Source organism: Amphiprion ocellaris, chromosome 19 (genome assembly GCF_022539595.1).
Source record: "Amphiprion ocellaris isolate individual 3 ecotype Okinawa chromosome 19, ASM2253959v1, whole genome shotgun sequence".
NCBI classification, from domain to species: Eukaryota; Metazoa; Chordata; class Actinopteri; family Pomacentridae; genus Amphiprion; species Amphiprion ocellaris.
In genome coordinates this window covers 20,973,606-20,999,070 of record NC_072784.1, presented here as the reverse complement: position 1 = coordinate 20,999,070, position 25,465 = coordinate 20,973,606, and the positions used below count along the sequence as shown (strand labels likewise).

Here is a 25,465-nt window from a genome sequence, read left to right as displayed (position 1 = left end):
TGTTGGTTCTGATAGAAAGGTGTCAGAATATACAGTGCATCTCAGTTTGTTGCTTATGGGGCTGCATAGCTGCAGACCAGTCAGGGTGCCCATGCTGACCCCTGTGCACCGTCCAAAGCACCAACAATTGACCCATGAGCATCAGAGCTGGACCATGGAGCAATGGAAGAAGGTGGCCTTGTCTGATGAATCCCGTTTTCTTTTTCATCAGATGGGTGGCTGGGTGTGCGTCACTTAACTGGTGAACGCATGGCACCAGGATGCACTATGGGAAGACGGCAAGCCAGCGGAGACAGTGTGATGTTTTGGGCAATGTTCTGGTGGGAAACCTTGAGTCCTGCCATCCACGTGGATGTTACCTTGACATGTAACACCTACTTAAGCATTGTTGCAGACCATGTACACCTTTTCATGGAAACCATCTTCCCTGATGGCTGTGGCCTCTTTCAGCAGGATAATGTGCCATGCCACAAAGCAAAAATGGTTCAGGAATGTTTGAGGAGCGCAACAAGCAGTTTGAGGTGTTGACTCGGCCTTCAAATTCCCCAGATCTCAATTCAATCGAGCATCTGTGGGAACTGCTGGAAAAACAAGTTCAATCCATGGAGACCCCACCTCACAAGTTACAGGACTTAAAGGATCTGCTGCTCACATCTTGGTCCAGATACCACAGGACACCTTCACTGGTCTAATAGAGTCCATGCCTTGAGGGCTTAGGCCTGTTTTGGCAGCAAAAGAGGGACCAACACCATATTAGGCAGGTGGTCATAATGTTATGCTCGATCAGTGTAGATTATTTGTACTTATTTTCTGAAAGGAATCCGTGAGAAGGAAGCTACTTGGTTTAGGTGTATTAGAATTAGGGCCTTTGCCATTATGGAGAAGCATAATTACTTGGTTACAGTTATAGAATCTCCTACCTTTGTGGATTTTATGCTTCTATAATCATGTCATCACGCCTCCTTCTTTGCTCCTGTTATTATAACAGCGTACTGTTTTTTGACTTACACATCACATTTTCTTTAAGTTTTTAAAATCAGATATTGATAAAGATCAACACACATGCAGCTTCCGTCTCTCTTTTCATGCTTCCATGTGAGGAACAGCTGTGGCTTAGGGCATTATGTTTTCAATCCATCCATCAATAAGTACGTACCTCTGTTACATTTGTCTGAATGGTCTTGTGAGCTTTCTCAAGAATGCCTTGAAGGAATTTCCTTAATTTGATTTAAATGTTCACTCGAACTCAACAATGAAGATAAAAATCAAAGTCACTGTGGCTGATCCCCCTCTCCTCCAGTCAGACAGCCATCCCAGCCAAGTTTGCTGTGAATGCGAGCCATTATCTAAGCAGCTCGTGAAAAGTTAATTACCATGCATGTTATATTTCGGTTTGTACCTGGATCATCTTCCATTGACTACAGTATTCTCGAACCATCTGAGCCCTGATCCATTCCGGTCTTCTTTCCATCACGACACTCTGGATCCTGGCCGCCACGTGTCGAATCCAGTCGTCTCCTGAGTTCTTCCCCATGCCACACCACCTGCACCGGCTTCTCACCACTACATCACCATTCGTCTTGCTTGTCAGCTAAGTTTCTTCAATCCTGAGCCAGGTTGGTAGCATTAGTATATTTTGTCATTTATTATTCTTCGTGTTGGTTTAGTGTTGAGTTCTGTTGCCGTATATTCGGTCCTTGTAGTTTTCTGCCACTTTCAGGTATAGTAGTCGCCGAAGCATCAGCTTTCGGTAAATTTGGAGTTCTCTTGTACAGGTATTGTGGTTTGCGTTGTCCGCCGTAGTCGGCTAATAATTCCGTTAGCTTCCTTCTATTTCCTTAGGTTAATTTGGATTCATTGGCACTCCATGTATCGGAGTTTGTTGAACCTTTGTATTTTCATCCTTGAGTATTTTGTCCATGTTAGTATTTCCTTGTCTGCTTTAGGTTACTAGTCTTCCCTAGGTAGTACCTACAGTGTACCTTCATTAGCTTTAGCATCTTTCATACTCAGTAGTAGCGCTAAGCTCACCAGTAGGGGCTCTGTTTTCTGTCAGTCTCACCATACCTTATCTATGGGTCATTGTGTTATATTCCAGTAACACATGATATTCGTTTTTCATTCCCTGCACCTGAGCTTCCTTGTGAATTGTAACATAGTTTGCTAATCCCCAAGATGTCAGTCAAAACAGTAATGTCTTCATGGATTTCCTTAGGGTTTATTTTCTTTTTATGTTACATATTTGATCACAACTCTGGCTTACTTCTTGTCCATTTTGTGATTTTCCTCTCACCTACTGATTTTCAAAGGGCATCACTAGCAAGGCGAAGCTCTCAATTTACCAGTCCATCTATGTTCCAACCCTCACCTATGGTCATGAGCTTTGGATAGTGACCAAAAGAACAGGATCGCGGATACAAGGGGCTGAAATGAACTTCCTCCGCAGGGTTGCTGGGCTCAGCCTTAGAGATAGGGTGAGAAGTTTGGACATCCGGAATTGAGCTCTGAGTAGAGCCATTGCTCCTTCGAATCAAAAGAAGCCATTTGAGGTAGTTTGGACATCTGATTCCGGGGAGGCTTTCTTTGGAGGTTTTCCACCTGGGAGGAAGCCCTAGGGCAGACCCAGATCTCACTGGAGGGATTATACATCTTATCTAGCCTGGGAATGCCTGGAGATCCCTCAGGAAGAGCTGGAAAGCATTGCTGGGGGGATGGACGTCTGTAATGACCTGCTTCGTCTGCTGCCTCTATCAACCCATAATGACAACAGTCATTTACTCCATAACGACTCCTTTATGTCCATGACAGGTGCCATGTCAGTCTTTAACAAACCCTTCTAATAAAGTTAATACCCAGTTAATGTACAAGGGAACCTTGAGTTTTTAGTAATTTTGCACAGACTTGCAGCACAATTTCTGTTATACACACGTTTTACATCCACAGTTCGGACATTAGAAACAAAATAGCACTCAAAGAGCGCAGTAGTCCACCAAGGTTGTTCATTCCCTGACCTTGTGCTGAGCACAGGCGTGTGTTATGCATATGTACATTCCGTACGGATACCGAATTGTGTGACCTAAATATGTAGCAGGCGGTGGGAATTGATGTAACTTGGAAACACCTCCACAATTTAATTAATTGTTCCTTGTATCATTCCCAAACCTCCGCAGCGGTGAATTTTCAGTAGGATCGCAATCATGTGATTGTCAGCAGGTAGCTGATGTAGCATTCAGTTATTGTCATAGTTACAGAGACACCGTGCCGCTATCTTGCAATGATACAGAAATCTTTAACAAATCCGTGGATTCAGACTATAAGCGGCATCACTGCCAAAATCTCATCACTTGGTCCTTGTGTCATTTCTGACCTTCCCTGAAAAATTCATCCAAATCTGTTAGTCTGTTTTTGAGTAATGTTGCGCACAAACAGATTCACATATTAACAGACAATCATTTGCTGATCATCACATAACCTAACTGTGTTCCTTGGCCGAGTAAAGATTTCATAACCGCCTGAACAGCTACCTGTCTTTCTTAAATAAGAAAAATATGTGACTGTTATTTGATACAGTTTTTGTCAAATCCAGCAAATATCTTCGCATGTTTCACTAGCTGTCCATTCAGTGTGTACTCTGTAAATGGGAAAAAACCAAACTGGCTCAAATCAATCTACACAATACTATCTTACTGTGTTTATGTTCATGCATATTCGTACTTGTATGCAGGATGGAAGGATATGGAGGGTAGGGGGAGATGTGGGTAGAGAGACAGTTTTAGCAAGAGAGAAATGTAAATCTGGAACATTATAACCATCTAAATATGCAAACTCGTTAAATATCAACAGTCTTTCTTCAGAACTGCCGACTCCACCTTTACACCTGAAGAGCTGTAATTGGAGCTCTATGGAGCGCAAAACATCACTTAAATATTTAAGTGTGGAATTCTATATAAACAGTTTAATTACTAACTTAAAATACAAGTTGAGCAACTTACCAAATTCCAGACATCCTAGCTGCAATGTATATATTAATGTATATGATATAATGAACCACTTTAAGTAAAATTCAATATAAGTCGAATTAAGCCACTGCAGTTTTGGAGAATAACATCAAAATGTTGTGGAGACTCAATGAGACTTGAAATTGTCCAACTGTTTAAAAAACATAAAAGCATGATCAATCTCGGAGGTTTAGATTGCCATTTGCTTATATTAGGAACTCAGGAAAGATGAAAAATTCTTTGCTGTTGAAACACAAATAGCCTATTATGGCATACCATAAGAGGCTATGAATGGCTGTCCTTAACTTATGCTGATGTAATACTTGTTTAACCTGTGTAAACAACATTTTAAAAATTAGGCTTTGTGTAGTTATTAAACTTTTAGATCTGAATCCCAGCTCTCTTACACTTGATTCACAGTACAATGCAATATACAAACTGTCAGCATGTCAATTTCTTTTGTGCGATTCAGTTGCTGGCTTTAATTTAATCACTCTCTTGCTCGTATCGAAATAGAACATCCTCCTCTCCTAAATCCCTTTACATTTAATATGGACATGAAATGTGCTGTGGGGGAGATATCAGATTTTGGAAGTAGCATGTGTAATTTATTTGATGACTGCCCACATTTTCAGCAAGAATAAGGTTGTACAGCATGATCAAAAATAGAAAGGCATTTGCAAGTGTGGCCTCATGTGTCAGAAAGCATAAACAGATGACAGGATTCTGGAGTGCATATAAGGTGGTCTATGTGCATTTGTGTGTGACTGATTTCATCAGTAATGTGTGGCTTTTGCCACATGCCCCATTTTACTATATTACAGTTGCAGTGATGTTACAAACCAGTTAGTCTAAAATGTATTGCTCATACAGTAAGTGTTTGAAGAAGCCTCTGAGTGATGTGCTGATATTTTGGCTTTGCTTAACTGTGAAATTGTTTTGTAGATCTTTCTGTGCCATTGATGCATGCTGAAATTTTTTCAAATGCATTGCTTCAAATAGGATGTAATGCTGCACGCTAAACTTGCTGTAATGGTGCAAAAAAAAACCTCACTTCTAAAATGTTAACGATTGTCTTTTGCTTGTGAATTAGCCATCAAGTTCATAATCTTTTGTAAGTTCTATTGGAAATTGCAAAACTGCATTGGGGAGCTTTAATTATTATTGTTTTTCATTTATTTTTTAAACAAAGATTATTAGCACGTTGACATTAAGATTTCAGATTTACATAACTGCATAGGCTAAGCTGATTCTTTTTTAAAATCACACTTCTTGCACAGCAAGATTATCAAGTTAATTTCCTCAAGAACTGACTGTGGAACAAGTTACATACTTTAGGGCTGTAGCAGGATCACATTAATGACAGTTCAGGCTTCTCACTTGTACTGCCTTGAATCACAGCAATGGCAATGTTCAAAAACACTTTGTGCATGTCTTTTTCTTTTTACTTATTTTTTGCTTTGTCTGTTTCAGCAGTAATTGATATCAGCTAAAAGAGAAAATACAGCTATAGCAAACACTTTCCAGACAAAGCATGTGGTGTTATTATGGCATTTGTTGGACATGTGCATTAAAACTTGGTAATAAAATTGTGTCTGTCACATCTGTCCAGCTCTGTCTGAAATATTGTTTGTGTGATGGTAAATTGATGGGAAGTAAGAGGTCAAAGTGAGCCAACTTAAGCCTAATTTGCTTCATGAAGTACAGTATGTTAGGTTTTTGCTTATAGACAGGTAGAACTTTCAGCTATGGACTTGAAATGGTGCGCTGTGGTATGGTCTAGCTTTTAAATGGACAGAAGTTTAAAATATCATCCAAATACACTCTGTATGGTTCCATCTAGACCACTCTATCTTAATTTCAAGCAAAATTGATTTCTGAAATATGTACCGTTCTGTTTGTCTGTGTGTAATATGAGAATATCCTTGTTCAGAAAGAATTCATTATCCACATATTTAATTAATGCTATGCAGAATGCTGTAAGTAGTTTTCTTAAATGTTATATGAAAAAAATGACAGTGTTTATGATCCATCCATATGCATAACTAACGTAAAAATCAGCGATGGTTCTGCAGGATATATGTGCCTGTCAGTGCATTTACAGTCAAAGGAGACCTTTCAAATTTTGCTTGTTAGATGTGGTGTATTTTAAGGTTCAACCTGACACTGCTATTTTTCACACTAAAAGCTATATGGAACACTGAGCAAAAGTGCTGTAAATACTTGACTAGACCTCATCCTGCAGATAGGAATCATGATTATTTTGAGGGAAGGAAGCTGCTCATGCTAAGCTGTAAGAGCTCTCTATCCAGCCATATTAACTAATGCATATTCACTGAACTAATGTGTTGTGACTTTATAGATGAATTTAAGACTAAATAATACAGAGCAGATATATTTAAATGGTAGTGAAACAGTTTATTGAATTAATATGCTGTTAGAGAACAATTCAACAGCTAGTTCATATTTTATGAACTGTGTCAAAAGGTTCCAAACCGATGTTGTCTCTTATTCAGCACTTTCAGACTGGAAAAAAGCAAAATACAATTATTCATCACATATTATCAACATTAAAGTTATCTGTTTCATGTGGTTATACATCATTTCATTGAACAAGTATTCACACATTTCATGCAAAGCAAATAAGAAATGGTGTATAGAATCTAAACAAAGCACCCCAGTAAGATAAGATCAAATCCGTATCAAATGGTCACTTAAATTACCTTTCCAGCATCACGGCTCTTGGCTCTCAGCTTGTTGACCTGGGACTCAGCAATGTCAGCACGCTCCTGAGCTTCCTCCAGCTCATGCTGAACCTTTCTGAGCCTGGACATGTGAGTGTTGGCCTGTTCCTCCTGTGAAGGGTTCAGAGTTACAGTATGTTGTATTTTTGCATCCCCTATCATATAAGTAAGTTTCCCTTACGTCAATATTGATATCTGTCAAAATCACAAAGCATTGCACTTACAGCCTCCTCAGACTGTCTCTTGTAAGCCTTGACTTTGAGCTGCAGCTTGTCCACCAGATCTTGAAGTCTGTTCATATTTTTCTTGTCCTCCTCAGTCTGGACAGACAAAGGATTGTTACTGATGAAGTGTAGACTTAGATAAAGTAAATTATGAAATAATGTTAGTTATTAAATAAATGAGTAACCACCTGGTAGGTCAGCTCCTTCACTCTCCTCTCATATTTGCGCACTCCTTTGACAGCATCAGCTCCACGTCTCTGCTCACCTTCAACTTCAGTTTCAAGTTCACGCACCTGTGACAAGATGACAGAAAATTTATTTGAGGTTTAAGAGAGATGCATTGTCAGATTCATTTGCTGTGAGTATTTACAACAGATACAGTTCATACCCTGGACTCCAGTTTCTGGAGCTGCTTCTTGCCACCCTTCATGGCCAGGTTCTCAGCCTCATCCAGACGGTGCTGCAGGTCCTTGACTGTGACCTCCAGGTTCTTCTTCATCCTCTCCAGGTGAGCGCTGGTGTCCTGCTCCTTCTTCAGCTCCTCAGCCATCATGGCAGCCTGAAATGATTTAATGTTCTCTGTGTAATTCATGATCTATAATAGATATGACCATATCACTACATGGAAATAGCCAAAAAGATAAATACAAAGAAGAGTTATAGACATAAACTCACATCAGTGATAGCCTTTTTGGCTTTATCCTCAGCATTTCTTGCTTCCTGAACAGCATCATCCACTTCACCCTGGACCTGGACGAGGTCAGACTCCAGCTTCTTCTTGGTGTTCAGAAGGCTGGTGTTCTGAATGTTCAGAAAAGTCGTGTTAAGTGTATCCAAGAATAAGGCATTTTTATACTGTTATCTTGTGAATTAATGACAACAAACCTGGGAGTGAAGCAGGCCGACACGCTCACTAGCATCAACCAACTCCTGCTCAGCCACTTTGCGTCCTCTCTCGGTCTGCTCCAGAGCAGCTCTCAGCTCTTCAATCTCAGCCACCATCAGACCATTCCTGCGCTCCACCATGGCAACCTGCTCCTTCATGTCTTCCTGTCCTCTGACGGCATCATCAAGGTGCAGTTGAGCATCCTGAAAAAAAGAGGAGTTCACGTTAGTTTTCATTACTCTCAAATTGTTTGTTTTTTATTCACCAATCACAGAAAACTTACCTTGAGCTGTCCCTGGACGTTCCTCAGTTGTTTCTGGGCTTCAGCAGCCTGCCTGTTGGCATGGCTCAGCTGAATCTCCATCTCATTCAGGTCTCCCTCCATCTTCTTCTTGACTCTCAGGGCATCATTCCTGCTCCTGACCTCAGCATCAAGATTGCTCTGCATGGAGTCAATCACCCTCTGGCTGTTCCTCTTGATCTGTTCCATCTCCTCATCCTTCTCTGCCAGCTTCCTGTCGACCTCACCTTTGACCTGGTTCAGCTCAAGCTGAACACGGAGAATTTTGGCCTCCTCGTGCTCCAGGGTGCCCTTAAAAATTCACACACATGAAAAACATTATCTTTTACTTGAGCAGAATCAAAATAGAGGGTTTCAAAAATGGTTTGTGATGTGGTAATCAAGATTATACTTCAGCTTCCTCCAGTGCTGATTGGATTTCAGATTTCTCAGTCTCAACAGTCTTCTTGGCTTTTTCCAGCTCATGGATGCTCTTTCCAGTCTCACCGATCTGCTCAGTCAGATCTGAGATCTCCTCTACAGAACAAGTAAAATGAAAATATGGTTAATAGCTGTCCCATGAGAAAAGCAGTAGGATTTTGTTTGGACAAGGCAAGGTGTAATATTTTTAAATTATTGTTTTCAGTTTCTGAGGTCCAGGTTGTCTTGTAACATCATTCAGGCTCATGAAATTTACTTGCAAAAGTCAGAGAATAATCCACACAGGTTACATTTATAATTTTCATGAGATTCACATACGTTGTAAGTTCTTGTTCTCCCTCTTCATGGTCTCTAGGTGATCCAGAGCCTCCTCATAGGAGTTCTTCATCTTGAACAACTCAGTGCTGAGAGAACGAGCCTCCTTCTGTGCTCCCTCCAGTTCTGCCTGGCCCTCCTCATACTTCTGCTTCCATTCTGCCAGGACCTAGAAACACAAAGAAGTAGAATATTTTGTCTGGGATTGGTGAAGTCTTGTGTTGCACCTGGTTTTGTTTTTTAATGCAAGCACTGACCTTATCAAAGTTCCTCTGCTTCTTGTCAAGGTTGGCAGCCAGAGCGTTAGCTCTCTCCACATCAATCATGAGGTCCTCCACCTCACCCTGCAGCCTCTGCTTGGTCTTCTCCAAAGAGGCACACTTGGAGTTCACAGCCTCAATGGATTCCTCGGCGTCCTGCAGGCGCTGGGCAAGCTTTTTCCTGTGGTGAGCAAAGAGTCATCTTTGCTTACATGGACATGCTTTCACAAAACAAACAGATTTACCAGGTGATTTTTCTGATATGGAAAGGCAAGGGGTTTTATTTACTTGGCCTCCTCCAGCTCCTCAGTGCGCTGGATAGCATCAGTCTCATATTTGCTTCTCCACTGAGCCACCTCACTGTTGGCCTTGGACATTCCTCTCTGCAGCTCAGCCTTGGCTTCCTGCTCCTCCTCAAACTGCTCTCTGAGCAGATCACAATCATGGCGAGCTGACTGAACACCATGGGCCAGGGCATTCTTTGCCTGTTGAACACACAGTCTATGTCAGACAACCCAGTGCATGTTACATCAAAATGCTTTCGAGAAAAAATTGTTGAAGTTGAATCCCTAACACACCAAGTCAGGGAGCAATGCCTTGGAGAAACGCTCTGGAACTCTCTACTTAATAACTTTATACTGAACTGTAATGGTATAGAAGGAGATATAAATTTTTCATACCTTCACTTCTTCCTCAATGTGCCTCTTGAGCTCCTCAATCTGCTGGGTGAAGGCCTGCTTGCCTCTGGTCAGCTGGGAAACAAGAGCTTCCTTCTCCTCAAGCTGGCGAGAAAACTCACCTGATAGAGCATGTTTAAAGGTGATATTTATCAAAAATGATCATGACCGTGTTTCATAGCTAGTTTTCATTCCACATCACTTACCATTCTCTGTCTGAAGTCTGGCCCTCTGTGCATTGATGTCGTTCAGTTGGCGAACGTTCTCGTCATTTTTGGCCTTCAACTCACTCAGCTGGTCCTCAAGAGTTCTGCACATTTTCTCCAAATTGCCCTACAGAAAGAAATTGTGATATATGTAGCGCATTTCGAGTACAAAGCTATTGATAGATTCATCTGTTACAGTTCATGTCGTTTCTGTGCTTGATGGAAGACAACCAGATCACTCACCTTCGCCTTGGCAACAGCCTCCATGTTGCTGGAGAGGTCATCAATCTCCATCTTGTACTCACTCTTCTCCTTCTCCAGCTTCTGCTTGACACGCTGGAGGTTGTCGATCTGCTCTCCCAGCTCTGCAACGCTGTCAGCCTGCTTCTTGCGGAGAGCTGCTGCAGTAGATTCGTGCTGCAGGGTTGACTCTTCAAGGTCACGACGCAACTTCTGGAACTCAGCCTCACGCTTCTTGTTCATCTCAATCTGAGCAGCTGTTGCTCCACCAGCCTCCTCAAGCCTCTCACTGATCTCCTCAAGCTCCCTGGAGAGATCAGCTCTCTGCTTCTCTACCTTAGCTCGAGCAGCCCTCTCAGCCTCAATCTCCTCCTCCAGCTCCTCAATGCGAGCCTAGAGTTGATGATGGTTCCATCAAGAAGATTTAGTGACTTAAACATGCTGTTTTAGAATGTGAGATATTTGTATAGAGGTAAAATAATGATACCTGGAGTTCCTTGATCTTCTTCTGAAGCTGAGCACCAAGGGACTGTTCATCCTCAATCTTGCTGAGGAGCTGACTGGTCTCAAAGTCCTTCCTTAATGTGGAGAACAAGATGGAATTTACCATCATAATTCATACTGTTGTTGGAGAGTAATATGTGAAATCCTGAAAAGACAATTGAAAACCAAACCAAAAAATAAACCTACTTCTTGATTTTCTCCTCAGACTGCTGCTTGTCATTCTCCAGATCCATTATGGATTCCTGGGCCAGTTTCAGATCTCCCTCAAGCTTCCTCTTGGCTCTCTCAAGGTCCATGCGGAGCTTCTTCTCCTGCTCCAGTGAGCCCTCAAGCTGACAAATGACAGGCAGTAAGAGTTAATTTCAGGCATTTAAGTATCTATACCACGGATCATTTATGTTCATGCAAGGTGAAACCATAAAGTCAAAACAGTTGTTTTCTTACATCGTCCACTTGCTGTTCCAGCTTTGTCTTGGCCTTGGTCAGAGTGTTGACTTTGTCTTCCTCTGCCTGGAGGTCATCCAGTGTCTGCTGATGGCTCTCTTGGAGGGCTTTCTTCTCCTTGGTCAGCTTGGCAATAGACTCATCTTGAGTGGCCATTTCCTCTGTCAGGTTTTTCACCTGAAATCATGTATAAAGTTTAACATCCCTCTCAAGCATTCATTTAATTAGGGGAGAATAACAATGTGGAACACTATATTTCTATGCAAAACAATGTCAAAATGAAATGAACCTTGTTTTCTGTGGCATGTTTCTCCTTCTCCACTTTGGCCAAGGTGAGCTCCAAGTCATCAATGTCCTTCTTCAGCTCAGAGCATTCATCCTCCAACTTCCTCTTCTTGGCAGTCAGCTCAGCATTGATTTCCTCTTCATCCTCCAGTCTCTCAGTTGTCTCTTTGAGTTTGGCCTCGAGCTGGATCTTGCTCTTAATGAGCCCCTCACACCTTTCCTCAGCATCAGAGAGATTCTCAACTTCCTACAATCCATGTAGAATAGACAAGATAATAGTTTAATTGCTTAATATTTTAACATGGTGATATAACACATACTGCCTAAACAATCAGAAGATGATGCAGTTATGTGACATCTTTATATCCCACCTATATGGGACCACCAAGGTGGTCAGTAAGTGATGCACACATGTGATAAAATTACACTTTGTTTGGTTTGATACTTACTGCAGCCACTTGGAGTTGCAGGTCATTCTTCTCCTGCAGCAGGGAAACCATCTTCTCCTCCAGCTCCTTCTTCTTGGCCAAAGCAGCAGCCAGGTCTGACTGCATCTTATCATAGTTCTCCTTCATCTGCTGCAACTCCTTCTCAGTCTCAGCACTCTTCAGAAGAGGTTTGATCTTGAAGTACAGCTTCAGCCATGGCCAGTTCTTCACATTCATGAATGAACGGATATTGTACTGGATGGAGTAGATAGATTCTCTGGAAGAAAGAACAATCAACACAAAATTAATGTCACATTTACTGTCTTGCAATGTTGCTGTAAAGGGGAACAATATCACACAGAATAAATGCCTGTGTTTTATTATTGTCCTACCTCCTCTCCATCATCTTTACAAACTCCTTCCTCATGACATATCCTCTGCAGAGAGCTTGAGTCATGGTCACCAGTGAAGCCAGTTTCTCATCTCTCATCTCCTCAAGGGTACCCAGCAGACCAGCTTTGAAGAACACCTATGGTGTCAAATCAGCAGACTCAGTTGTCGGTACACATAGATACAACTGGATCTGTTTATAACCAAAGTCAATACTGTTGGTGTACGATATGTACCTTAGTGTGTCCAAACTTGTACTGAGTGTGGTCCACATCAATGGAGCCCAACAGCTTCTCTGAAGCTTTCTTGTTGTCAATGAACTGTCCCTCAGGGATGACACTGGCATTCAATACTTTGTATCTGTAAGATATGATGATATAGTTACTTATTTTGTCCTTGTTGTCTTCTCAGTCTTTACCATCACAATACCTTTGAGATCACTATGATTTAGAAAAAAAATTTTTTGTCACCTCTGCTTGAAGTCACCATAGAGAATTCTGCTGGGGAAGCCCTTTCTACAGATTCTGATGCCCTCCAGCACACCATTACACCTCAGCTGGTGGATGACCAAGAAGTTCTCCATAAGACCTGAGAGATGGAAATTCATAGTTTAAAGTACAGCATTATTTTCATTACTGTGCAGCATACTGTAAGACTGTGGCCTTCTTACCTGGGGTCTTTGTCTCATTGGGAATCAAGCAACGGACAAAGTGAGGATGGGTGCTCCTCAAGTTGGTCATCAGTTTGCCCAAGTTCTCCTGTAGCGTGGTAGGATGAGACAATAGGTCAATATGATTTAGATATGATATTTTTCAATTGTTTTCCCAATATGTGAAACTATACATACTCTGAAAAGAGCGGACACAGTCTGGAAGGAGCCACCCTTCTTCTTGCCACCCTTCTTGCCACCACCACCAGAAGCCTCTGTTTGCCAAGACAATGAATATCACGATCATCACCACAAAGCAGTAATCAACTTATTGTCAGGAATAAATCATGTGTAACATACACAGATTCATGTCTGCATCTTCAAACTTATGGCACCTCATTGACATGATAAACTGCATTTAGTGATTACAGCTCTATCACTTACAAGCTCAGTTCAACTATTCAAATCACCATACCAATGAAAGAAAATACCATAATTTGTAATATTATTTAAAGAACATTTCTACAGTGCCTTCAGTGTAAGAATTTGTCTGCAATATCTATACAACTCTTGACTCTGTTCCTTCTCAGATTTAGATTTATTTATTCTTTTACTGTCTGTTGTTGCTAGGCACTGCTCTCTATACACCAAGTCAAATTCCTTGTGTGTACTCACTTGGCAATAAAGGCTTTCTGATTCAGATTCTTATGTCTTACCCTCAGCTGAGGCATGGGTTGCATACAGCAAGACTAGCAGTTTGTTTGCAGACTTCTGGTAGAGCTGAACAACAGATTCATTCAGTGGGTCCTTGTTCTTGTCCAGCCAGCCAGTGATATTGTAGTCCACTGTACCAGCATAGTGAACCAGGGAGAAGTGAGCCTCAGCTTTGCCCTTTCCAGGCTTTGGCTTCTCAAAGGCCTTGGTCTTGCCAAGATGCTGATCATGCAGCTTGTTCTTGAAAGTTGTATCAGAGGCCTTGGGGAACATGCACTCCTCTTCAAGGATGGAGAAGATGCCCATTGGCTGAGAAGAATTTACAATTCATGTTAAAAGTTTCCCAGCACAAGCAACCATTTTAGCATCAATCAAGAAATATTTGGTTCCGTACCTTCTCGATAAGCTCAATGCAGGCAGCCAAGTCCATACCGAAGTCAATGAACTCCCATTCAATACCTTCTTTCTTGTACTCCTCTTGCTCCAGGACAAACATGGTGTGGTTGAAGAACTGTTGCAGTTTCTCATTCGTGAAGTTGATGCAGAGTTGCTCCAAGCTGTTGAACTGTAATTATAGAAACATGTCTAATATCATAGCAAAAGAGTGATCTTTTAAACTGTTCCATTATCTCAAAGATATTTCAACTGCTCACATCAAAGATCTCAAATCCAGCGATGTCCAACACACCAATGAAGAACTGTCTTGGCTGCTTTGTGTCCAGCATCTCATTGATACGGATGACCATCCACAAGAACATTTTCTCATAGACAGACTTGCACAGAGCACTGACAGCATTGTTGACCTAGAGGAAGAGATTTCAGCATTGAAAATAATCACAGTAATATGCTGAATTCAAAATGCTAATATTTCAAAAACAAACTTGAGGCATCAAACTTTATTTTCATTACCTGTGGGACGGTCTGACCTTTGGTGACCATCTCATTGCCGACCTTGACTCTTGGGTAGCACAGAGCTTTCAGCATATCAGCTGAGTTCAGGCCGAAGAGATAGGCAATTTTATCAGCCACTGAGGCAAAGACAGAATATATGCACTAAATACCCAATACTTTGATACATTAATCTGATACCTGTCTTCCACGTCATGATACTTGTACAATGTCAGTTATATTATTTTATCAATTACCCTCAGTGCCATCAGGCTCAGCCTGCTCCTCTCTCTGCTTTTGCTTGAATTTCATGTTGCCATGATGCATCACAGCACCGGTCAGCTTGTAGATGTTGATTTTCTCTTCAGCGTTGAAACCCAAGATGTCAATAGCAGTCTTCGTTGCACAGGAAAGAAAATGACTTGTATTGACATTACAAAGTACAAGTATATATTAAGTGTAAGTCTAAAAATTAATGTGAAATGTGGTTTTACATCTGTTGCAATGAACTCCTCCACATCATTGATGCTCTTGACAGTGATTTCACCCTGACTGATCATTGGATAGTCATAGGGGTTAGTGGTGATCAGAAGAGCCTCTGGAAGAAGAGAAACAAAATTCATGACATTTTCTTATTTTTAAATGTTGTTAAAAGTTTAAGCACAACTTGTGTGCCAGCATACCCAGGAGCTCAGGCTTGTGTCCAGTCATCAGCTGATAGAAGATATGGTAGCTCCTCTCAGCAGACAACTGGAAGGTGACACGAGACTTCTCCAGCAGATCTAAGAATTACAAATGAAAGTGTGGAAAACTGTGGTATTACAACACTTTTTAAAAGCTAAATCCAGAGAATCTGCCATCTTTCTTACATTTCTTCTTTCACTGTGTTGCTTTTCTCATTACTCCAGTGATCGCATCTGTCAATCCTTGCCTAATATCTACCACTTGAAATTGTGGGGAGCTGGGAAATATTCTATCCCTGTAAGTACTCATAGAGTGCTATGTAAGTCTATATGTAACTTGCTACAGAGCTAACAGATTGCAGCTAGACACTCTGTCAATGTGTTTATCACTTGCCTACTCATGACCATGACTGCAGCCACACAATACCAATGCATATGCTGCCACACAGCATAAAACATGTCTTTATAAATGTTAACCTAATGACCACATGGCAGCCTAAATATGTAATTTTTTGCTTCAGTTGTAACATACCCACTTTAATACATAAACACAACTGCTTCTTCTTCCATGAATACTACATATTCTCATTAATCTGTTTTGCTACCCACAAGATTTTGATTGCCACACTTTATTCATTGCATGTATAAAGTTAGACTGATTAAACACATTTATTTTGGAACGAACACTATGATTTACCCAAGGGTCAAAACTCACATGTTTCAATATCAGCTGAAGCCAGCTTGCCAGAGGAGCCGAAGTGGATCCTGATGAATTTACCCTAAACAGTCAGATTAATTACTAGCATTGTATTTTTTGAAAACGGTAAGAAAACGTGTGTTACTTGATGACTTACAAAACGAGAGGAGTTGTCATTCCTCACAGTCTTGGCATTACCATAAGCCTCCAGCAGAGGGTTGGCTGCAACAATCTGGTCCTCAAGAGAGCCCTGCAGGAGAAGGTGTGACTTACATGAGCTGTACATGAATGTAAACTTTTCTCTGGCATAATCTTCCCTCTTAAACAATCAAATTTACCTGCATCTTGCCAGCTGTTGCCTCAGCCTTCTTAGCTCCCAGAGCTGCAATTGTTGCAAAGTACTGGATGACACGCTTGGTGTTGACAGTCTTTCCAGCACCAGATTCTCCGCTGGGGAACAAGAGACACATTGTCAAGGTTCAGCTTCATGATCATGAAGTTTACAAATCTTTAACATACAAGTTTGTGTTATACTCACGTGATCAGGACAGACTGGTTCTCACGATCTAAAATACAAACATTCATACTTCACATGAGTTCCATCATCACTTTTCCTTTAATAATTGTATATTTAGTTAACTATTTTGTACTTAGTAGTAACTAAAGCATATGTTTGAGGTAATTTCTTCCATTAAATTTGTGCCAACTTTATTAGCAATTCTGATCTTACCAGTGAGCATGAACTGATAGGCATTGTCAGAGATGGAGAAGATGTGGGGTGGAGCCTCAATCCTCTTTTTGCCTCTGTATGCTGCTACACATGTAGCGTCATACACGGGAAGCCATTTGTAGGGATTTACGACAACGCAGAACAACCCAGAGTAGGTCTGTCATAGTAGAGAGTGAATAATATAAATACATCACATTTGAACATATAAAGATCTGCATGTTAGTTTAACAGTTATAATCAAAGTAAGAACTTACATAGATCATCCATGAGGCGTAACGCTCTTTGAGGTTATACAACACAGATGGCTCGTTGAGGTGGGTCATCATGGCCATGTCCTCCATCTTATCGAACTTTGGAGGATTCCTGGGATGGATCTCATCCTCTTTTACAGTGATACTCTGAATAGGAGATGCAGAAAGGTTCTGTCTATGAAAGATTTCATATTCTATCCATTTGAAAATGTGTTAGTAATAACAGATATAGAACATGTAATAGAAATAATAGGTATTTCAAATCATTCACCAACCTTTCCCCCATCTGTCTCAACTGTGGCTTTGCCACCCTCCTTTTTGACTAGTTTACCCTTGAGATACATCTCATCATTATCGGGCACAAAGAAGGCTGTTTTGGCATCAAATGGAGCAGTCTGGGCCTCAATCCTCTCCCTTTCTGGCTTCCGGAGGTAAATGGCCGCCGGGCCATACTGCTCCATCTCCGCGTCTGTGCTCATGATGGCACTTTAATGGACACTGAAAATATGAGAAGTTCACACAAAAATCTGAAAGTTATCCTAGAACCAACATTTGACAGAATTCTGTCAGCTTTTGTTTTATAGAATTTACCTCTGCTGATGCGAAACAGAATTCCTTGGTATCCTGTGTATGGCACAGTGCTACAAAATAAAAGTTTAATGTTGATCAATATCAGTTTTTATATCAAAGATTTTGAAAATATATTTACCATAAAAAACTAAAATCAAAACTGTCTAAGTTAAGGAATGTAACTAAAAAGAGAAACACTGATCATGTGACTTATTAACAATATTGTGGAATATTAATGTAACAGAGACATAGCATAGGGACAGTCCTGCACTCACCTGTCTTAGATGCCTGTCAGTTAGAGCAAATGGCCAGAGCTGCTGTTTTTATATACAACGACTCTGCTATCTCAGCAAATGCACCCTACTCGGTTTGGTCAGGAATGCTTGACACCTTGTTGCTTGATATTGATATGGTCACAGATAAATTAACAATCATGTTTCACTCTCAACATATATAATTAACATTTTACAAATATATATTAAAAATGCAAATATGTTTTAGTACTGTATTGGAATTATTAATACTCAAGAGCAATGTTAAGTTAAGGAAATAATAACATTTTGTTATTAGTGCATTAATTAAAAAAACAGTATGACACAATAAAGCACAGTATCACTATGAATAAATTATATTTCATTTATATTCTGTGGACATATAATCATAATATATCACCAATCATTATAAATGATTTAAATTCCTGTATTGTAACGCAACATAAATATTTAATATACCAACATAATCTTGACAGTTAATATGCTTTGACTCTGTCTTGTTAAAAAAAAAAAAAAAAAAAAGTATGGCAGTTTTATTTGACTGATTTATTGTGGCTCTTGATTGAGCTTGTAAGAGCTGAGTGTTCTAGCAATGTCCACAGAATATCCACTAGTAAATTGCAAAAGTGCACAGAATTGTTTGTGGTCTATTCGTTCCAGAAAATCTAGTGGGTGAAATCATTTAAAGCTGACACAGTTTATAGCTGGGATATGTGTGCCCTGTTCATTAATATCACAGCCAGAAACAAGTGCAGCCAGAAATGAGTTTTAAATTTGGAGAGGTACTGAGATGCCTCTGGTGTATAGTTACAGGACTTGCAAATCTCAGATAATAATAAAAACTTCCTATAATTTAACACCATTTGTATTTTTTCTGTAACAAAAAGGTTCAGTTTATGATTTTAATTTCTGACACACAGAGCAAGTGGCTGACTAATGTTTTAATTACAGGGAAAGTCTGGGATCATATCCAGGATCAACTTTCACTTCCAAGTTTTGCATGGACTTGGCTTATTATTTGTTATTTGTCATCTTACCAGCAGATCATGGGGTATTACCACGGTCAAAAATAAATCCAGGGAGGGAGCAGTGATTCATGTTTGGCATATATGGAAGAATATATTTATAGGACACATTTAGATATGTTGTTAACACATGTCAAAAGTTTAAAGATATTTATTATCTCAAATGATCTTTCCCTCCCTGTATTTCAGTAAAAAGTATCATGCCTGTATAGATAAGGTAAGGCCATAGCCAGCCAACAGGCAAAAATGTTTTGCACGTTTTTTATAGTTCATCTCAGGTCGGGTAGAATTGCTAGAAAAGTGCAGAGCAGACAAATTGCTAAGGATGTGCCACAACCAAACTAGGAAAATGATCAACTTGCTCCACTTGCTTTAGCCTGGCATTAAAGAAGAGTTCCTGACAGATACAGTGGTCTAGTGCTTTGCACAGTGTGCAACATTAAGGATTTACTTGCACTAAAAGTGACTGCATTCCTGAAAAAATGGGAACAATGAAGGTTCTGTATTGCCCCCTTAATACTATAAGAACAGATGGAATCCCTTTTGTTTTCAGTTTTAGCCTGAGAAAAATCCCAAAATTCATTCAGTGATAGCGCCACAACTGTACAGTCAAGATGAAAAACCTCAGGCTTGATGGATAAGAGACATTTGGAAGAATTTTAAAATAGAAAGTCTCTTTCAGAACAGAGGGAAACTTAAAAATGCTCAGCAAAGACTCACATTTCTATTTCCACTCTCTATTTTCACCTATGTAGAGAATAAACAACAACCGTATACTATGGAGTCTGTAAGCCTGTTCAAAAAATTCTGACCAGCATCTGTATGAAACTTTGATGCAACAGAAATGAAATAAAACAAATACTACATAATTTTAGTTATAGTAGTATTAGGATGAGGATGACAATATCTCAGGAACTATTAAAAATAAAAGCCTGAAATTTTCACTGTTACTTCTCATCATGCCATATAGTGTCCAATCTGTTACATTGGACAAGTAGATCAAATAGTCTCTGATTATTGTTGCACTTAATTATAAAATATTAACCCTAAGAAGTCAATTAAATGATACTTTCATTACCATAAGTACTAACAAGGCACAATATTACAAATAAAAGATACAGAATCCTTTCTTACATTAAATATTTGGTCATAAAAATGAAAAGAAAGTTATTCAATTTGAGCTTTCACAATTGATCAAGCAGGGATGACAAAATATTGCCAGGCAACCTAATTCAAGCAGAACAGGGTTCTGGGGTTTCAAAATTGTTCTCCAAATCTCACAAGGAAAATATACACTATACTGCCAAAAGTATTCGCTCACCCATCCAAATAATCAGAATCAGGTGTTCCAATCACTTCCATGGCCACAGGTGTATAAAATCAAGCACCTAGGCTGCAGACTGCTTTTACAAACATTTGTGAAAGAATGGGTCGCTCTCAGGAGCTCAGTGAATTCCAGCGTGGAACTGTGATAGAATGCCATCTGTGCAACAAATCCAGTCGTGACATTTCCTCGCTCCTAAATATTCCACAGTCAACTGTCAGCTGTATTATAAGAAAGTGGAAGTGTGTGGGAACGACAGCAACTCAGCCACCAAGTGGTAGGCCACGTAAACTGATGGAGCGGGGTCAGCAGATGCTGAGGAGCATAGTGCCAAGAGGTCGCCAACTTTCTGCAGAGTCAATCACTACAGACCTTCAAACTTCATGTGGCCTTCAGATTAGCTTAAGAACAGTGTGCAGAGAGCTTCATGGAATGGGTTTCCATGGCCGAGCAGCTGCATCCCAGCCATACATCACCAAGTGCAATGCAAAGCATGGGATGCAGTGGTGTAAAGCACGCTGCCACTGGACTCTAGAGCAGTGGAGACACATTCTCTGGAGTGACGAATCGAGCTTCTCCATCTGGCAATCTGATGGACGAGTCTGGGTTTGGTGGTTGCCAGGAGAACCATACTTGTGGGACTGCATTGTGCCAAGTGTAAAGTTTGGTGGAGGGGGGATTATGGTGTGGGCTTGTTTTTCAGGAGCTGGGCTTGGCCCCTTAGTTCCAGTGAAAGGAACTCTGAATGCTTCAGCATACCAAGACATTTTGGACAATTCCATGCTCCCAACTTTGTGGGAACAGTTTGGAGCTGGTCCCTTCCTCTTCCGACATGACTGTGCACCAGTGCACAAAGCAAGGTCCATAAAGACATGGATGACAGAGTCTGGTGTGGATGAACTTGACTGGCCTGCACAGAGTCCTGACCTCAACCCGATAGAACACCTTTGGGATGAATTAGAGCAGAGACTGAGAGCCAGGCCTTCTGGTCCAACATCAGTGTGTGACCTCACAAATACACTTCTGGAAGAATGGTCAAAAATTCCCATAAACACATTCCTAAACCTTGTGGACAGCCTTCCCAGAAGAGTTGAAGCTGTTATAGCTGCAAAGGGTGGACCGACGTCATATTGAACCCTATGGATTAGGAATGGGATGTCACTTACGTTCATATGCGAGTCAAGGCAGGTGAGCAAATACTTTTGGCAATATAGTGTATGTTTGTTTGTTTGTTTATTTAATATAGGCATATTTTTGGACTCCACTTTGTAGACATAAAACTTTAGTTTGAATTGTTATGTAGTTTTGTACATTTTCTTTCGTAATTGTTCCTGCATTATAGCATCATCAGGACACATGGTCAAAGATGGAATTCATCTGACTTATTTTTTAAATATATTTCAGCCTTTCCATGAGCAAAAACTATTTCATCTATCTATTCAATTCAAATATTCTTAGCTAAAAAACATATTCAAATTTCAAAGTGCAAAAAAAAAAACATTCTGAAAGACCCATCCGGCATAACATTATGACCACTGACAGGTGAAGTGAATAACACTGATTGTGTCATTTTAACATCTACCTGCCCTGGGACTACAGATGAAAATTAGCCCTCGAGGCTAAATCTGGCATATTTACATGTGAACATTTCTTTACTCATGTTGATTAATATGCACTGTCCCGTCTTAAATAAATAAATCAATAAAATAAATAAATTATCTCTTCAACATAGCACCTGTTAGTGGGTTAGATACATTAGAAAGCAAGTGAACATTTTGTCCTCAAAGTTGATGTTTTGGCTGAAAAAATGGGCAAGTGTAAGGATTTGAGTAAGCTTGACAAGGGTAAAATTGGGATGACTAGACTGCCGCTCATGTGGGGTCTTCCCGGTCAGCAGTGGTCAGTATCTATCAAAAGCGCTCCAAGGAAAGATCAGTGGTGAACCGACAACAGAGTCATGGCCAAGGCTCACTGATGCACATGGGGAGCAAAGGCGACCCGTCTGGTCCAATCCAGCAGATGAGCTACTGTTGCTCAGACTGCTGAAGAACTTAATGTTGGTTCTGATAGAAAGGTGTCAGAATATACAGTGCATCTCAGTTTGTTGCTTATGGGGCTGCATAGCTGCAGACCAGTCAGGGTGCCCATGCTGACCCCTGTGCACCGTCCAAAGCACCAACAATTGACCCATGAGCATCAGAGCTGGACCATGGAGCAATGGAAGAAGGTGGCCTTGTCTGATGAATCCCGTTTTCTTTTTCATCAGATGGGTGGCTGGGTGTGCGTCACTTACCTGAGATCCTATTGTCTCAGTAAAGAGTGTGGTTGTGGTTTACAAAGACATGAAGCTTTCGGTGTAGATGCTAATGATTGAAGACAGCTGTTGGGCTCAGTACTATTTTGTGAAATGATAACGTGCATAATTGATGGATGCATGCATACAACTATCCATCCTTGGCCTCAACAGAAAATGTCAGATGTGTAAGACTGTTATTCTTGCATTATTTTCCAACATATTGTGTTCTTTAACTTCAATGCACTTGGTTCACCAGTGTTCAAGCTTCACTATTCCTTTGAGAAAGAAGGTCATATCTTCCAGATTCTCCTTAACAACATGCATGTCTTTATCATCACTCTGAAAATGGCAAATTGGGATTTCAATTTGGGAAACAGATAGAAGTCAGATGGTGCCAGGTTAGATGAGTGAGATGAATGTGACAACATTTCAAAGTCAAATTTGGCTGCTTTTGCCTTCTGTGCTGGACGGGCACATTGTCGTGCAGCAACAGCAGCTCCAAGCTTTCTTCTCCATTTTTCTTTGATTGTCTCTGTCAGTTGTCACAATTTGGAGTAGTCCCTATTTATGGTTTGAACTTTTGTAAGAAGCAAAGTGTGAGCAATCCCTCACTGTTATAAAACACAGAAGCCATCACCTTTCTGACAGATACCACTTGCTTGAATTTTCTGGGAGCAGGAGAAAAAATGTACTGGCTTTGATTCTTTGATTCAGGCCCAAGGTGGTAAACACATGTCTCTTCCTGGGTCACAAATGTCTTAAGGAATTTAGCTGGATGACCCAGAAAAAGAGTCAAAAGTGACTGAAATTTCCATTCTTTTCATCTGCTGGTGTCAACATTGGGGGCATTCATTTTTCAGACAGTTTGCTAATTCCCAAGATGTCAGTCAAAACAGTAATGTCTTTGTGGATTTCCTTAGGGTTTATTTACTTTTTATGTTACATATTTGATTACGGGCTGCACAGTGGTGCAGTGGTTAGTGGTTCCCTACTTTTTGCTTCTCCTTTGTAAATACTTGGCTCTTCTCTCCATTTTATATGAGTATAAATTTAATATATTTGGATTTTTGATGGGGCTGCACAGTGGTGTAGTGGTTAGCACTTTCGCCTTGTAGCGAGAAGATCCCTGGTTCGTGTCCCGGCTTTCCCAGGATCTTTCTGCATGGAGTTTGCATGTTCTCCCTGTGCATGCGTGGGTTTTCTCCTGGTACTCCGGCTTCCTCCCACAGTCCAAAAATATGCTGAGGTTAATTGATTATTCTAAATTGCCCGTAGGTGTGAATGTGAGAGTGATTGTTTGTCTCTGTATGTAGCCCTGCGACAGACTGGCGACCTGTCTAGGGTGTCCCCTGCCTTCGCCCGAGTCAGCTGGGATAGACTCCAGCCCCCCCCCCGTGACCCTAGTGAGGATTAAGCGGTGTATAGATAATGGATGGATGGATATTTGATCACAACTCTGGCTTGCTTCTTGTCCATTTTGTGATTTTCCTCTCACCTACTGATTTTCAAAGGGCATCACGAGCAAGGCGAAGCTCTCAATTTACCAGTCCATCTACGTGCCAACCCTCACCTATGGTCATGACCTTTGGATAGTGACCAAAAGAACAAGATCGCGGCTACAAGGGGCTGAAATGAACTTCCTCTGCAGGGTGGCTGGGCTCAGCCTTAGAGATAGGATGAGAAGTTTGGACATCCGGAAGTGAGCTCGGAGTACAGCCACTGTTCCTTCGAGTCAAAAGAAGCCAGTTGAGGTAGTTTGGACATTTGATTCCGGGGAGGCTTCCTTTGGAGGTTTTCCACCTGGGAGGAAGCCCTAGGGCAGACCCAGATCTCACTGGAGGGAATATATACCTCGTCTAGCCTGGGAATGCCTGGAGATCCCTCAGGAAGAGCTGGAAAGCGTTGCTGGGGCGATGGATGTCTGTAATGACTTGCTTCGTCTGCTGCCTGTATCAGCCCAGTCCCGGTTAAGCGGAAAAAAATGAATGGATGGATGAATCACTAGCAAGGAAGTGTCAATGAGCATTAGAGTTTTTGTAGACAGAGACATAAGGCTTTTTTGTATGTATTTCTGGGTGGGACCAAAAAGTTTTTAAGTACCCTTGCGCTGACAGAAAAATAATCTACATAAAATATTTTGATATTCTGCTAATCCAAACATTCCCTACTTTTTGCTTCTCCTTTGTAAATACTTGGCTCTTCTCTCCATTTTATATGAGTATAAATTTAATATATTTGGATTTTTGATGGGGCTGCACAGTGGCGTAGTGGTTAGCACTTTCGCCTTGCAGCGAGAAGATCCCTGGTTCGCGTCCCGGCTTTCCCAGGATCTTTCTGCATGGAGTTTGCATGTTCTCCCTGTGCATGCGTGGGTTTTCTCAGGGTACTCCGGCTTCCTCCCACAGTCCAAAAATATGCTGAGGTTAATTGATTATTCTAAATTGCCCGTAGGTGTGAATGTGAGAGTGATTGTTTGTCTCTGTATGTAGCCCTGCGACAGACTGGCGACCTGTCTAGGGTGTCCCCTGCCTTCGCCCGAGTCAGCTGGGATAGGCTCCAGCCCCCCCCGCGACCCTAGTGAGGAATTAAGCGGTGTATAGATAATGGATGGATGGATGGATGGATTTTTGATGTTGGTTATGAATTTTATGACTGTCTTTGTGGTCTGAAATTTTGAATTACCCGACTAAATAACCGAGAAAATAAAGACAGCATGACAAAAATATGTGTTAGTTGCAAACCCACTTTCAACATGAACATCCTGATCGAATGCATCTAAAACAACTGCATCTGCCATCTTCATGAAATAGTCACCGAGAATGCTCCCCCAACCGTCTTTAAAGACTTCCCTATACAAAACATTTACATAAAATTGGTTGGTTGCTTTCCTTCACTCTGCACTCCAATTCCTCCTAAAGAATCAGATTGCAGATTTGAGTTTAGACTGGCTGATTGTGTATTTTTGCATGTGTGTGCGTGTCTTTTTTTTTGAAACGCATTTTGGAATTCCACGTTTTTTATTTTATAGTTTTGATGTGTCTGGA

The 25,465-nt window shown here is 40.9% G+C and overlaps 1 protein-coding gene and 1 long non-coding RNA gene across 2 annotated transcripts; one reads left to right on the top strand and one right to left on the bottom strand.

Moving 5' to 3' along the window:
* Positions 1-1,000: 1,000 nt before the first annotated feature.
* Positions 1,001-5,609, top strand: LOC129347599 (uncharacterized). The gene is made up of 2 exons (XR_008599797.1): positions 1,001-1,616; positions 2,310-5,609. It is a non-coding gene; the product is annotated as an uncharacterized LOC129347599 (long non-coding RNA).
* Positions 5,610-6,395: 786 nt separating this feature from the next.
* LOC111580732 (myosin heavy chain, fast skeletal muscle-like) lies at positions 6,396-17,836 on the bottom strand. Its single transcript, XM_023288599.3, has 41 exons — positions 17,780-17,836; positions 17,526-17,575; positions 17,210-17,432; positions 16,938-17,081; positions 16,684-16,840; positions 16,492-16,519; positions 16,292-16,403; positions 16,111-16,203; positions 15,972-16,035; positions 15,257-15,355; positions 15,068-15,171; positions 14,831-14,969; positions 14,595-14,713; positions 14,339-14,488; positions 14,080-14,250; positions 13,688-13,994; positions 13,170-13,246; positions 12,993-13,080; positions 12,793-12,910; positions 12,559-12,682; positions 12,325-12,461; positions 11,954-12,209; positions 11,509-11,751; positions 11,220-11,396; positions 10,962-11,107; positions 10,759-10,849; positions 10,275-10,664; positions 10,032-10,158; positions 9,829-9,947; positions 9,437-9,633; positions 9,146-9,329; positions 8,892-9,057; positions 8,545-8,669; positions 8,136-8,444; positions 7,852-8,055; positions 7,642-7,767; positions 7,355-7,525; positions 7,155-7,259; positions 6,967-7,062; positions 6,722-6,853; positions 6,396-6,524 (listed from the first exon to the last, which is right to left on the bottom strand). The coding sequence occupies exons 3-41, from the start codon at positions 17,411-17,413 to the stop codon at positions 6,507-6,509; spliced, it is 5,817 nt and encodes a 1,938-aa protein (XP_023144367.2). The 5' UTR covers positions 17,414-17,432; positions 17,526-17,575; positions 17,780-17,836; the 3' UTR covers positions 6,396-6,506.
* Between the last annotated feature and the right edge of the window lie 7,629 nt (positions 17,837-25,465).